Below are 15,749 nucleotides of genomic sequence, written 5' to 3'. Positions count from 1 at the left end.
CCACAGTACGTAGTATTACTCCTTATTCTATGGTAATAGTAAGGTCGATTTTTGTCTGAATAAAGAGATCGATGATTGATTGGTGGGTAGATGTAATAATACCCCTCTTAGTTATTTTATGAAACTCCGCACATTTGGGCGCTTCAGGGGCTTTTGGTGTCAGGGGATTTTGTGATAATTTTTAGATAATACGGACACCAGGGTTGTTGAGTTAGGTAATCCACCTCACAACCCACACAATATAAAAAGTATACACTCCCACGCCTCGCCAACTAAGTATGTTTAAGTCCCATGTAACAGGGGGCGAGCCAGTTGCCATTAACCGGCCACAAATCCTGGAAATCACGTCAATTATGTTGGATCAAACACGATTTCAAACTCATAACCACCACCATCGGAAAGTCTCCCGCCTGGAAGCAATCTAGCGTGGCCCACATGGAAGACTTTAAATAGGCTCCGGACACAGGTTGGCCGCTGCAAGGATAATCTCTGCAGGTGGGGATATCTGGTTGATGGTTGCGATGATTGCGAGTGTGGAGTATCACCACAAACTATGGCTCACCTTTTGTGCTGTCCTAAGTGCCCTAACACCTGCACTATTAAAGACCTTTACGAAGCCACTGACAATGCCGTAAGCGTGGCCAATTATTGGTCAGCAAAAATTTAGTATCGATCGCCATCGACTCGCAAAGAAGAGAGAACTCATAAAGTCGAATTCAGTGATTTAGTGCCCGAACCGGGATTCGAACCTGTTACACTACGGTGTTAGCCACGCACAATAACAACGGATTATTAAAAATGAATGAAATGAATGTTTATTGTTACTTTGAATAAATAAAAATAAATAATAATTTATTATTTACTGCTTTTATATTATGTATATTTATAGATTTTCTATTTTCCTTTTTTGTATCTTGAATGTACTCCAAGGTTACTCTTATCCTTTTTTTTTCTCTTTTTTTGAAAAGGAAGAAATGTTAATGGTTCTGTTTTTGTGTTGTAGTGCTCATATTCTGAAGCTCTTGAGTTGCTTATTATTAGGTATTTTGTGTGTACTATTTATATAAGTAGGTATATATGTTAGGTTATGTATATAGGTTAGGTATATATTATATTTGTAAGTAGATATGTTATATATTTATTTGCATGTATTTATTGGTAATAAGTTGTACTTATAGTTTGTACCCGTAATCTTTCATTTTTTTTTACATTTTTTTCTCACCTTATGGTTGTCTAGAAGAAATCGCTTTAAGCGATAAGGCCACCATTTGCCATGTACTTAGTTAAGAGACTTTTTGTAATTATTTATTTTTATTTTGGTGCAATTAAGTGTATTAGTATTGTATTGTATTGTATTGTAATTTGTGATTTTAAGGCAAAAGTGAATAGGCACTAGGTATTTCAGTTTGCGTGGTCAAACGCACTCAATTCTTTTAATAAAAAAAGGATTCCACTGCTCATTATTAGTTCATAATGGACCCATTTCGAACTTTAACTCGTTACCTAAAATTATCATCTCGAGTTGAATGTCTTTTGACGCGAATACCTACCTGAAACTTCGCTTATTGAAGAACCTATTTAGGTACCTTATTGTAACATTGATGGAGAGACATAAAGTCTATTTAGTGTGTTTAGCTCCACATAATTAATTAATAAAAGCAGTGAAGTACATATTTAATAATTTATTCTTCGTGCTAAACAACTTGCACACGTAAGAGGTACCTAACGGTGTCAACCTTATTAACCCTTTCACGGACAGAGAGACCATGGGTCATTGATGGTTCATAATAGGTAGTATGGCAGTATGACAACTTAGAAACGGAACGTTAATAGACGTTCTGTCCTTGAAAGTGTTAATTAACATCCTACTTAAGTAATTGCTCTGATTTTTATTGTCTACGGCAGCATTCTCTTAGCCGAAATACAACTAAGTACTACAAGGGTCACTACAAAGAAAGAAAGAAGAAATATTTATTCAGCATAACATAAATTAACATAACTTACTCAAAGGTAATTAAATTTTCCGGTTTCCCTGCATAGCTACTATACAGGATGTTAGTGACATCGTAACGAAAACTTTGAGGGATGGTTCAGACCATGATTCTGAGTTGATATCAAGTTGAATTTTCCATCGCTAAAGTATGGAACAGAAATTAATTTAAAAAATAAAAAATATTTCATTTGATATTAAATCAGAATCATGGTCTGGATCATCACCCTCAGTATTCGTTACAATATCACTAACGCCTTGCATAGTAGGACAAATAGTGCGGGTGGCAACTCTACCCGCTAGGTGGTTTCACTCATGGGTAATTCAAAGTAAGCTTATCTTCCTACTGCAGTATTAAACTTCGAAATTTATGCTCCAACTTCGTCCAACATCGGTCCGAAACTAAATCAACTCTACGTAAGTATTTTGCATATAAATTTTAATGATATCAAGTAAATACTCCGATCAAGTAGTTAATGCCATCTGCGGCAAATCTACAATGAAATACGTCAAAAAAGTACTCCTTATGAGTATGATCACTCGTTGCTTCTCTGCTGTTCTTCTTCTTCTATCGAGTGGGTAGTGAGGTGAATGACCAACCTCATCAACCCTGGTGTCAGGGGGTCTGCTGTACTGGGGTTAAATAAATAAACATTTTGGCTCATAAATGATTCAGTTACTACAAGCATCTTGGAGTCTACAGCCAGATGACCAGCAAGTGGCCTTCCCGCGGTATAGAAGAAAGTGGCTGGAAGGGCCAAGTGAACGCGAAACTGAGCGCTCTCCGTTTTTCCGGCCAAGTAGTTAACGTCATTTGCGGCATATCGAAAAGAAGTCCCGTCAAACATTTACACTCTTGATCCTTAATAGGTGGGCAGAGCTATAAGTACGAGATGACGTCACATCAGTAGCGAGCAGTATTTCATTGACTAAAATATCAATACCTACCTAGCCTAAACCCTCTCACGGTTTTTACAACATGCCCGAAAATATACCTACTTATGTTGGCAATTTCAAAAAAGGAACGTTACGTCACTTTTAAAAAAAAAAGTTTTGGCGGGTGTTCCGTCTGCGACTACGAGGAAAGAAAAACAAGTGAAGACGATGATTGTGGAGAGAAGCGAAAACTGAAAGACTATTTGTTGTATTCTTTTGTATTAATATTTCTTATTATAATTTGTAGTAATAATATTTGGTTTCCGTAATAAGAGTGATATTTGAGCTACTTAACATTTACTGATTAAAACTGGGTATGTTACTAATATTTACGTTTTATTGTAGAGTTTACTAACACTTACGAGTATGAACAATATTTTTTCCTCATTTTTCGACTGTACGTGCGCAGGTGGATTCATTTAATTAACGGGCAGTAGTTAATTCGGGGCTCGGGCATATTGGTGGCACAATGGATTCCGTGGGGACGATTCACAAACTAGGTAGGTATCTACATACTCGGTTTGGATACAAAATATTTATTATACAACCAGTTAGTTAGGTACCTACATACATATCCCCCACTATTCCCAGTAGTCTTACCAGTTGAACAATTGAAATCTCAAATATAATCTTCCTTTCCCGATTGTATTTGGTAAATGGTGTAAACTATTTTCTATAAAAATCTACCTTGCTAGTACCTACTATTCAATATCGTGTAGTGTGTCTTACCTGTGCCACCGGATGGATTTATTCCGGTTTGAACGTGACAACCTACTTAGTTGATAACGTTGCGTGAATTATAAACATCATACTAAGTTGAAAAATTGAAACGCAACACGTTATTAATTTAGGTGATGGCTTCTAAAAGGCCTCTAAAAAAACTTGACATGCCTTACCACATAACTAGCTGGGTAAGTATGTACTTACTACTTACTCTTCAACCAAGGTAAAAATATATTTTTTTGACTTATAAATGGTTAAAACACCTTTTCATGCCATACTCTTCCAAGCATATTTAGGAATAAATAAATACAGTCACATCGTAACGAAGAGATTTCAGGGATGATTCAGACAAAAATTATGGTACTAAAATTAATAAAAAAAAAAACACTAAAGTTTTCATCAATTTTATGACAGAAAATTCCACTTTATATCAACTCAGAATCATGATCTGAATCATCCTCCTCAGTATTTGTTACGGTACCTACAGGTGTCACTAACACCCACACGCACTCGTTCGTGCTTCTACTACGGGGTGTAAAGTGACATCATAATGAATACTGAGGGGGATGATTCAGCGCATTATTCTAAGTTAATATTAAGTTGAATTTTCCATCGCAGAAGTATAGAATTGAAAGTAATTTAAAAACACAAAAATTAATTTCAGGAAAATTCCACTTGATATTAACTCAGAATCATGGTGTGAATCATCCCCCTCAGTACTCGTTACGATGTCACTGACATTCTATATAATATCAGCCGTAACTTACAGTTCTTTAAGCTAATTAAAGAAAAATAGTAACTCTGACACCAGGGTTGATGAGGTTGGTTTTCCACCTCACAACCAATCCGATAGAGGAGGGTGTATAATCTGTGAATACCGTACCGTAGAAGACGATTCAATATCTCTGAGGTCTTACGTGTCGCCGGGTTACTTCTCAAACTGGGATCTAACAATTAGATTGTACTTTGCTTGACTGTGACATACTACACACTACATGTTCACCGCTTGTTTATTTTGATAGTATATTAGGTAATATAGTAAGGTGGAGCTAGGTATTTTAGAACAACCAAACTAAATACAAAATTAAGTTTGTGAGCCAAGCAGAATGGACATCATTCAAAGGTTTCTTGTTTCAAACATTGTGAATTGAACACGTTCAATCTGGGTCCGAATTACATGCCCTGTCAAACAACTCTCAACTTATTAATGAAACTCATTACCTAATTTATTTTATTTCATTTCATTGCCTTATGCTCTCAAATACTTACAAATTACGAAACTTTTTAAAGGTTGTTACGAGAGGTTTGTGCTCGTCCATTGGTAACACTGTAGCTAACGACTTCGTGGACTTAGATTTTTGCGGAAAGCTCACTAAATCCGTCTTTTGAAAGTGTTTTTTCTGGAAAGTAGAAGATCAAGTACCTAGAAGAGGTCACACCATCACAGTACCTACTATCAACGTGTCCTATGCAAAATTTCACAATGATCGGTTGATCAGACCCCCTATTCCCAGTAGTCTTACCGAGTAGTCTTACCAGTAAGTCTATTGGGAAGGAAATTCCTAGTAGTTCAACAGGTAAGACTACTGGGAATAGGGGGATCTATCAGTCAAGGGCATCTTTCTATCTGGGATCGAATAGGTATCGTTTTGACTAATTTACTTGTGGTTCTACCCACCCAGATATGGATACTAGGGCGTTATTTCTGTATTTAATCCCTCAATTTGTAATATACATTTTTAGATCTTGGACTAACATGAAAATATTTAGCCAATAATAATGTCGATAAAGACATGGAACACATCTAGTGGTCTTGACACAAAAATACACTTCTCATCAAAAAAATCGAAACACTTCCGTTTTCATTGTTTCTGTCCGAATTTAACACAAAAAAGAATTCATACGATGAAAAAAAATACATAAATGTATAGCTGGCAGTTTGGCCATTACAGTAATAAGCGAAAATTCTAAATTCAAAATTAGAATTTCATTTGTTTATCTTATAAACGAAATGAATCACTGTTTTGAGACAAATGTGTGTTTAGGGTTGGAGTACATTTAGCGTTTAAAAACTAAAAATTGGCGCCTATCCTTAAACTTTTTGTTTTTTATTTCAATACTGTGACTTTGGGACGTCTGAAAAAAGGTTTTTTTTCTAAAACGTATGGATACTTCGCCCACAGAAGCCGCCCAAGTTGTGGCATTGTTGGATTCTGGCCTTAGTCAGCGTGTTGTGGCTGCAAGACTGCATTTAAGCCTGTCATCTGTTCATAGAGTCTATAAACGTTATCGGGAGACTGGTTTGTTCACGCGCCGTTCAGGATCTGGCAGGAATCGGGTCACTTCTGAGCGAGATGATCGATTTATTGTAACAACTTCTTTAAGAAATCGACGCCTTAACGCTTTTCAACTGCAGCAGCGGCTTCGTGTTGTACGAAGGGTGGCTGTAAGTGACTCTACAATTAGAAGAAGGTTGAAGGATCGTGGACTGGTACCACATAAGCCAGCAAATGGGCCGAAATTAACTGCAGACCATCGAAGAGCGCGCCTTAACTTTGCACGTGAGCACCTAAATTGGTCATACCTACAGAACCGCCACCATAGCTGACCTTTTCTTCAATGCAGCATTGTGCATAGCGTTCTCCGTCTCTTCTGTAGACCTTGTTACTTCCGTCGTTACCATACAGCATAATTTTACACTCATCAGAAAAGAGAACTTTGCTCCACTGTAGGTATGACCAATTTAGGTGCTCACGTGCAAAGTTAAGGCGCGCTCTTCGATGGTCTGCAGTTAATTTCGGCCCATTTGCTGGCTTATGCGGTACCAGTCCACGATCCTTCAACCTTCTTCTAATTGTAGAGTCACTTACAGCCACCCTTCGTACAACACGAAGCCGCTGCTGCAGTTGAAAAGCGTTAAGGCGTCGATTTCTTAAAGAAGTTGTTACAATAAATCGATCATCTCGCTCAGAAGTGACCCGATTCCTGCCAGATCCTGAACGGCGCGTGAACAAACCAGTCTCCCGATAACGTTTATAGACTCTATGAACAGATGACAGGCTTAGATGCAGTCTTGCAGCCACAACACGCTGACTAAGGCCAGAATCCAACAATGCCACAACTTGGGCGGCTTCTGTGGGCGAAGTATCCATACGTTTTAGAAAAAAAACCTTTTTTCAGACGTCCCAAAGTCACAGTATTGAAATAAAAAACAAAAAGTTTAAGGATAGGCGCCAATTTTTAGTTTTTAAACGCTAAATGTACTCCAACCCTAAACACACATTTGTCTCAAAACAGTGATTCATTTCGTTTATAAGATAAACAAATGAAATTCTAATTTTGAATTTAGAATTTTCGCTTATTACTGTAATGGCCAAACTGCCAGCTATACATTTATGTATTTTTTTTCATCGTATGAATTCTTTTTTGTGTTAAATTCGGACAGAAACAATGAAAACGGAAGTGTTTCGATTTTTTTGATGAGAAGTGTATATTATTATATATACAATAGGTACGTTTCTATAACAAACCGGCAACGCACAAAAGACGTTACGACGATAGTATATTTTATCTCTTTTTAACATATGATGGCTCACATGAGTGCAAAAGACAAAACCTATGTTTTTCTTTAGTCTTAAATACACTCCGTCTATTCTATACTTGGTCTTTGATAAACTAAGCCATTTTTTAGGAAGGTTTTTGGCCAGAACCAGTGGTAAATAACTTCTTGCGCCCTTTTTTGTTTACTATCTTGCGTCATTTTAAAACAATACAACTTGTGATCAAAATTAAGATGCAAAATAAAAGTGATCTATAATTTTAAGATTGAAATTATAAATTTCATGTTAATTTGGCTTTACATGCTATCAGCTTCTGCCTTATCAACGAGAAAAAGATTTTTTTTTTTCAGTTTTTGATCGCTCCTTGGCTTTTCGGCGGGAAACGGGAACGGGACAGTTGCTTTCTTCATTGAGTAATCTAAATAATTAATACGAAGTGGTGTTTTGTTGTTAATGATCGCATTAAGTTAGTCGGAAGACATTCGCGAGTGAAACAAAAAAAATAAAATTGAACGCTCCTTTTTTTTTTTTGTTTTGGTTTCCCCGAAGGGTAAGGCAAAGGGAACTATGCCCATACAGCCATGTCTGACGTATTTTTTTTCTTGATGATTAATGAAATGATGAAAGGTGATGATGATGAAACCTAAGCCCCCACCCTCGGAGTAGACTCCTACTCCGAATCCCAAACGAATTAACTCAAAAGTCCGCATAAACTTTTGAGTTATGAAGCGGCTTCCCGGCACGAAGCGAAAATAGGCAGATACACTTTGTTCATTAAATACTCCAATATAATAACACTCGCGAATGTCTTCCGACTAACTTAATGCGATCATTAACCACAAAACACCACTTCGTATTAATTATTTAGATTACTCAATGAAGAAAGCAACTGTCCCGTTCCCGTTTCCCGCCGAAAAGCCTTGAACGCTCCTTTTTGTCTTGTATTTACAAATACGGAAATTAAAAACTTTTTGATATAATTTGTTTTATTTTGTAAATAATAACTTGCATAAATTGCACTCTTAAAGTATTATTGATTGATAAATTTGCATAAATTTATCTTTTGTTAAAATTTTATGAATGCTTATGTAATTAATTGTCCACAATCCTTTCAGAGTTCGTGATAAAAAGGTGATGTTAAGAACGTTTCCCTCTGAAACTCCCGCGTTTTCCGCGTTCTGTCAAAAGTTCATCGTGTGGAAAAAATGTTATTTATTTGTTTCTAATTGATTTTACTGTATTTATTACAGATTTTTTGTGTTTTATGGTGTGTGTTTTATTCATATTATCTTAAAACATGAAGAAAACTACCAAGTCACCTGAAAGTACTGAGATGACACCAAACAAAAAGAAGCTGAAGCAGGCTCGTTTGCCTTTCATGCTTATTAGCGATGTATCGCCGAAACCTGAGACTCCACAGACCAGAAAGAGGAAATTATCTGTTCCTGATCCCGAACCAGTCACGAAGGTTGGTAAAACCAGCAAGGAAAACACGATATCCGATGACTTGGTTGTCATAAGTGATGATGAAAGCAAAGGTGTGCCGACTCCTAAGAAAGAGGACCTTTCCCCAAAACCTGTTAGCCCGTATGTTAAGTTAGTAGACTTAGCATGGAAAAAGAAGCTACAGAAGAATAAAAGGCAGAAAAAGACGAAAGCTAAGTCTGCTAAGAAACTCAGAAATGGTTCAATTGAGAATCAGTCTTCCCAGGAAAATAATGACAACATGGAATGTGATGATGTTGAAATGATGGAAGTTGAAGTTCAGATGCCTGAAAATAGTGAGAAAAATGAATCAGAAATAAAAACTAATGGTGATATTCTATCACAAAAAGATAATAAACCAGAACCTAGCAATACATCTAGGGAAATTAAAAAATCGCCTAAAAAGCAACCTCAAAAGCAATCTTTGGAACAATCAACAACAAAAAAGGTGTTAGAAAGTAAAATAAAGCAAAATGATAGTGAAATTGTGTGTCTTGATGATTGTAATAACTCATGTGATGATAAAATGTCAAATTCTAACAACAACAAAGCTAGTTCTTATAAAAGCAACAAAGAACAACATGAATCTGACGAAGACACTGTGAAGAGTGATTCAAATGAAAAGAAAGAATCATCTAAGAAAACACAGAATAAAACTAAACAAAGTATTACCCCAAAACATAGTACCAGAAACAAAACTAAGCCTGAGGAGGCAAATAAAAAAACACCTGTCAAAAACGCTACATCAAAGACTGATAGCTCAATAAATAAATATGTGAAAAGAGGCTCTCCAAAACTTCAAGTGAAAGAAGATCCCAAACCAACAGCTGAAAACATCCAAAAAGATGACACCCACAATGAATCTCAGGTGATCTCTGATGACTCAGATGTAGAAATGAATAATTCCCAAAATGAAGAACTAACCACATCCAAAATCTCAGAAACAAAGGAAACATCACAAGAAACTTCCAAAAACAAAAAGGAAGAAAGTCCTAAGCCGACTACCCCGAAACGCAGTGCCAGGAAGAAGGCAAAACTTGATGACTCAAACCTTAATATGTCTACTACAAGTTCTAAGCTTGATGAGTCCATGTCATCTACTCCATCAACACCAAACCACAATAAAAGTATTTCAGAAACTAGTTTGGTTGATAAATCCTTAAATGAATCTATACAGACTGCTAATTTGACTCCAAAACAGGTATGTTTGTTTATTTATTAAGCATGGTACAAAAACTATTTAGAAAAGGCAAGAAAGTAATACTGGTACAATTAAAAAAAAAGGTTTTATTTGATCGGAATTCTAATATTATTTCATTACAAACTATAAAAAAGAATGAAAGATTATAGAGACCTGCATAAATAGGCTTTTGTTGACTTTTTATTAATTACATACACAACATTTTAAACATGAAACCATAGCATCACTTGCATATCCCCGAACGGGTAAGCAGAGGTGTATAATAATACATAATATAGGCATTAATTACATAATGCAAAAAATAATTAAATGTCATAAACTATATTAATTTAATTTCCATTATTTATTAATTGAATGTTAACAATCTAAACTATTGTGCTTTTAATTTCAGTTACAAAAGAGATTAGAGGCTAATAAGAGGAAAGAAGAGAGGGAAAAGGAGAAACAGGAGCGTGATAAGAAGAGACAGCAGGAGAAAGAGGAAAGGGCTAAGCAGAGGCAGGAAAAGGAGGAACAAAGGAAGAAGGAGAAAGAAGAAAAGGAAGAGGCCAGGAAGAAGGAGAAAGAAGAAAAAGAAGAACAAAAGAAGAAAGAAAAGGAAGAAAAAGAAAAACAAAAGGAGATGGAAAAAAGTAAATATGTGTATTACAGCAATACTCTTTATTACATAATAATATACTAAAATTCATTTTCAATTTTAGTTGTTCTGGTTGAACATCACTAGTGCATTGTTATTGTTACATAAAATAATCATATGCTTACAACTATATCCCAATCGGGGTAGTCAGAGGTACATCTAAGTACCTACACCTCACCAAGCTCTCTGTTAGACCAATGTGATAGGTGGTGAACCGTTTCCCCGTCTGTAATGGTCGAGCCAACTGTGTAAGCGATAACATTGTTATTTTTAAATTATAGAATTTCAAGCTCATAGGTCTTTTTGATGATTTTTCAGAGTGCAGAGAGATGAAAGAAGAACAAAAACGAAAGGAGAGAGAAGATAAAGAAGAACAAAAGAGGAAAGAGAAAGAGGCGAGAGAAGAAGAGAAACGTAAGAAGCAAGAAGCACTGGAGTTGGAAAAGCAGGTAATGACTAAGTCTACACAAATGATAAAATTGCCTCTATGTGATCTGATTCATGCTCACTGCGTATAGGAATATAAAATTAACATAGTCTTGTAGTGAAAACCACATAAGCTCCTTTTTGAAAAATCACATTCGGATGTCATTTTTGTTAACAAAATCTCGAAATCGACACGCTAATTTCAATCCAGGGCCGCGCGCAATGCGTATTATATCGAGGGCTTTAACCAATATATGGAGCGAATGCTTTCTACGTAGAAAGACGTCCGGTTATTGGTCGAAGGCGTCGATACAATTCGCGCCCCGCGCGGCGCAGTTGTCGTGCCCCAAGGGCTGGTAAAATATGTGTAGTCGAAATTAATTGGAAGAAATCGAAGTTTTGTTAAAGAAAACCACATCAGAATATGATTTGTCAAAAAAATGCGGTTATATGGTTTTTACTGCAACGCGACGATAATGAGAATATTATCCTGTAGCATACATGTATAATACAGCTTTAAAAGGTGTAGTTTTAAATGTATCTATGCTGTAAATGCACCATTATCTATTGATATACTCTTGTTTCTGATGTTTGCATAGGCCCTTATCTATTAAGAAATGTAAGAGAGTCAATGTTCTGTTTCTAAAACAGTGTTCTTTCATAACACAGGAACAAGAATTGAAGAAGAAGAAAGCAGCCGAGGCCTTTGTCAACTTCTTCGTGCCCAAACAGAAGGTGGAGAGGGAAACAAGTGTTGGACCAGTTAGCAAGAGCAGCCTGCTATCGAGCTTCACAATCAAAGTTGATATGCGACTGGCGCCTACCACAAGAGCAGATTTGACAGATGAAAAGAGAGAGGTCTTAGATAAGTTCTTAGATGATCAAAGTGGTTCTGAAAAAATGTACTTGAAATGCTTGAAGGATGGATCAGCTAAACCTTTGTCCAGTGGCAAAACTTGGCCTTTGGATGATAAGGATGATGAAGTTATGATTATTGGTAAGTGTATATTTTTTTATTTAATGGCCTGGTTTAATTTATAGTGTCACCAATAGAGACGAGCCGCAGAATATGGTTGAACTCCCCCCTAGCATTATCCCGTTTTTTCACAGGGTCTGCTTACCTAACCTGAAGATTTGACAGGTCCGGATTTTTACAGAAGCAACTGCTTGTCTGACCTTTCGACCCGCGAAGGGAAAATCTGCCCTATACAGGTTAGGTCACATACCTCCGAAAACGCATTTCTCGGGAATGTGGGTTTCCTCACGATGTTTTCCTTCACTGCTGAGCATGTGATAAATTGGACAATCATTGGTTTAGGCCTGTGCTGGATTCGAACTTGCGACCTCATAGAGAGTCAAACGTTCTACCAACTGGGCTACCACGGTTTCAGAATACGGCTGAACTATACCGCCAATAGTTCCGAAGAAATCAACACGGTGGTTAAAGGCCACTGGTCTGATACTCATCATCATCACCAGCCCATTAACGTTCCCACTGCTGGGGCACGGGCCTTCCCCATGGATGGATAGGGAGATCGGGCCTTAAACCATCACGCGGGCCCAGTGCGGATTGATGGTTATTAACAACTGCTAATGCAGCCGGTACCAACGGCTTAACGTGCCTTCCGAAGCACGGAGGAACTAGAGATGAAAACTTTTTTTTTTGTGGTCACCCATCCTATGACCGGCCTTTGCGAATGTTGCTTTACTTCAACAATCGCAGACCGAGCGCGTTAACCGCTGCGCCACCGAGCTCCTCCTTACTGATACTCATATTACACCCCAAAATGCTTTGAATGGAATTCACAAACATATTTCATTATATAACAAATGTAATTTATGCATGTGACAGCACAATAATAATTATACATCAGCATTTATTCTGGCTAAATATTGAAATCCTATTTACATTTATTATATTGTAAATGATTACTGAAGATTTTTGTTTTCTTTTAACCTCTAACATTATAAATATTAATATAACAATACGTCACAAAAACAAACTAAATCAAACTATTGTAAATCGTTAATTAACGCGTTAATAATATGGGTGTCATGACCCCCACTCTGGGCGTCAGGTTGGTTGGGTCATGGGTGCCCACTGCTCACTCGGCAATTTCAGCAGCATTTTCTTCTGGCAACTTCTCTTTAGATTAGCCTCATATGGCATTAACTACTTGGCCATACAAATCGGGAGCGCTGAGGGAATTCTGGCAGCAATTACATTCATGATACTAAAAAATCAATGAATAACCTTTTCAGAAGACGAGCTTCCACCGATAGATGGTGCGGGAGAAGTAATCACGTGCGAGTCGGCTCCTCGGGAGAAACTGCGGCCGAAGCTGTTCAGCTTCCACGAGAACCGACGCCCGCCTTACTGGGGCACTTGGCGCAAGAAGAGCCCCTTCATCAAGCCCAGGAGACCTTTTGGTCAGGATGAGGTAAATAGAAACGATAATATAATCTCACGACTATATCGCAATAGGGTAGTTTCCAACTAGTTACTGTTTTAAAAGTCAAAACGCGAAATTTCTATGGAATTTGTATGAAAAAGCAACCTATGACGTCATAGAAAAACGTGACAAAAAGTCGAACTTATTAAGTTTTTCTTGATTAAAATTCATAAATAAGTTAATATAGAAAACGTTTTTCGTCAGTTTTAAATCTGTTTTTATTTAGTAATCAGAATTCCATAATTTATCTTTGACCTAGGAAACTACCCAATTGAGGCGTCACAAGATGAGCAAAGTCACCACTACACCTCACTGAGCTTTCTGTTAGACCAACGTGATAGGTGGTTGCTGGCGCAAGCCTCCTCGCTGGCTATAAGGGGAATAAGGCATATTCCACCACATCACACTGTGATTTTGTGGTGATTCTTATTTTTTTATTTATAAAGTACAACCACATCAAATACATTAAAACATTACTTAAACATTTATCTTTACTACATAACATAAACAGCCTATATACGTCCTACTGCTAGGCACTTCCCTCGTCTCTCAATCAACCGGAGGGGATATGGAGCATACTCCACCGCGCTGCTCCACTGCTAGCTGGTGGAGGTATAGCCGTGACCAACTACTTAATGTGCCGTCCAAAGATTAGAATCATCCTATCTTACTAGTCTTAATTAAATCTAAAATAAAAAATCCGATATCAAATGCATAAACAAGCGGCAAAGAAAGAGGGTAGACAGATATGTCTGCCCATAGAAAATGATGGATCTCCCTACTCCACTCCAATCTCATCAGACATCCCGTGATCATGGCACTTGCAACAGTGTCGAAATATCGGGAGTCTCATATTCCTACTTTAAACGCGGTAAGAACCCGTTATTATGTGTTTTAATTAGTCTTAATTAATTTTCTTTTTTTTATCATAAACTGTATGTCTTCCAGAAACAACTAGAATATGAGGTGGACAGTGATGACGATTGGGAAGACGAACAAGACGGCGAGAGTTTAGACGGGAGCGCGGGCGGGAGTGATGATGAAGGAGGCGCCGACGACTATGAAGTCGATAACGAGGTGTTTGTGCCTCACGGGTACCTTAGTGATGAGGTATGCTGTTATTTTTTAATCAAATACTAAGTTTGCATTTTGCCACAATAGTAAGTGGCAATGTGGCCAGGTCAAATAGCAATATTGCTTTCTTAGATGAACTGTTTCAATGTGGCTTTTTTAGCCCGCCCGATAAGAGTGTTTACTGAGCAAATGTCTGTTCCTTCTAATCTTAAAAACTACCAAGAATATAAATTTATTTGCGTTGATAAGTGATAATGTAGAATTAAGTATGGTAATCTTTTTGATTTCTTTCTTTGTTCAGGATATGTATGATTGTATAACGTAATAATGATAATAATATTGTGTGTGATTGATTGCAACACTGAATAATACTTGTGTTTTATAGGAAGCAACAATGGATGAGGAAGAAGACGACGTGCTCTCACTCTCTCCAGAAACACAAAAAGCAAGACTCAAACACTTAGAGGATGAATTTGAAACTGAACTGAAGAAGCCCACAGAAAAGTTGAAACCACGACTATACGGCTTGCTATGGGAAAACTCAGATGGCGGGAAACCAGACAAATGTGTTGATGCCTTATGGAATTACTTTGAGAAATTTGCCATGATAATGAATGATACCACTGCCTTAATGCAACCAGCTCCAGAACCCGAAGAAGTAGAGAAGAAGAAAATAAAAAAGAAGAAACTGGTGGCTGAAGGGGAAACAAATGAACAAAGCCCTAAAAGTGAGAAGAAGAAAAAGACAAAATCAGAGAACAAAGAAAGCAAGAAGGCTAAATCCGATGTTAAGAAAGCGGTACCTAATCAGCCAGGCATAAATTCGTTTTTAACTAAAGTGAAGTCTACATAATTTCTACTAAGATTATGTTATAGTTTTAATATTGGTATTAATATTCGTTCTGGTAACAATATCCAACATTTCCCAAGTTAAGGCATAAACAAATGTTATAATTGTATTTTAATAATTGATCTTACTTTTATTATTAAGTGATGATGGTGAGTTTGCATTTCGAAGATTTTTAGATATTTAGACATTGTTGTGCTCTATCCTTGTGTTACATTATAAAGTTATTATTGTAATGAAATGTAAATATTGGTTCTTATATTGCTGCTCGGACAATTAATAGATTATACATGAAATAGTATGTTTGTACTTCAGTTGTTTTATTTTATATACAAAACTTTTTTGGCAGATTATAGAAAACGAATGCTGTTCCACGGTGCTTTTTGGATAAAATTTGCATGTATGCAGCATACATAT

At 36.9% G+C, this 15,749-nt stretch overlaps 1 protein-coding gene across 1 annotated transcript; it reads left to right on the top strand.

The window, feature by feature from the left end:
- The first annotated feature begins 8,377 nt into the window (after positions 1 to 8,377).
- Positions 8,378 to 15,641, top strand: LOC126370950 (glutamic acid-rich protein-like). The gene is made up of 7 exons (XM_050016094.1): positions 8,378 to 9,895; positions 10,287 to 10,527; positions 10,851 to 10,981; positions 11,628 to 11,955; positions 13,221 to 13,399; positions 14,360 to 14,521; positions 14,871 to 15,641. The coding sequence occupies exons 1-7, from the start codon at positions 8,507 to 8,509 to the stop codon at positions 15,336 to 15,338; spliced, it is 2,898 nt and encodes a 965-aa protein (XP_049872051.1). The 5' UTR covers positions 8,378 to 8,506; the 3' UTR covers positions 15,339 to 15,641.
- Positions 15,642 to 15,749: the final 108 nt, after the last annotated feature.

This window comes from Pectinophora gossypiella, chromosome 11 (assembly GCF_024362695.1).
Source record: "Pectinophora gossypiella chromosome 11, ilPecGoss1.1, whole genome shotgun sequence".
NCBI classification, from domain to species: domain Eukaryota; kingdom Metazoa; phylum Arthropoda; class Insecta; order Lepidoptera; family Gelechiidae; genus Pectinophora; species Pectinophora gossypiella.
This window is presented reverse-complemented; position numbering and strand designations above follow the sequence as displayed.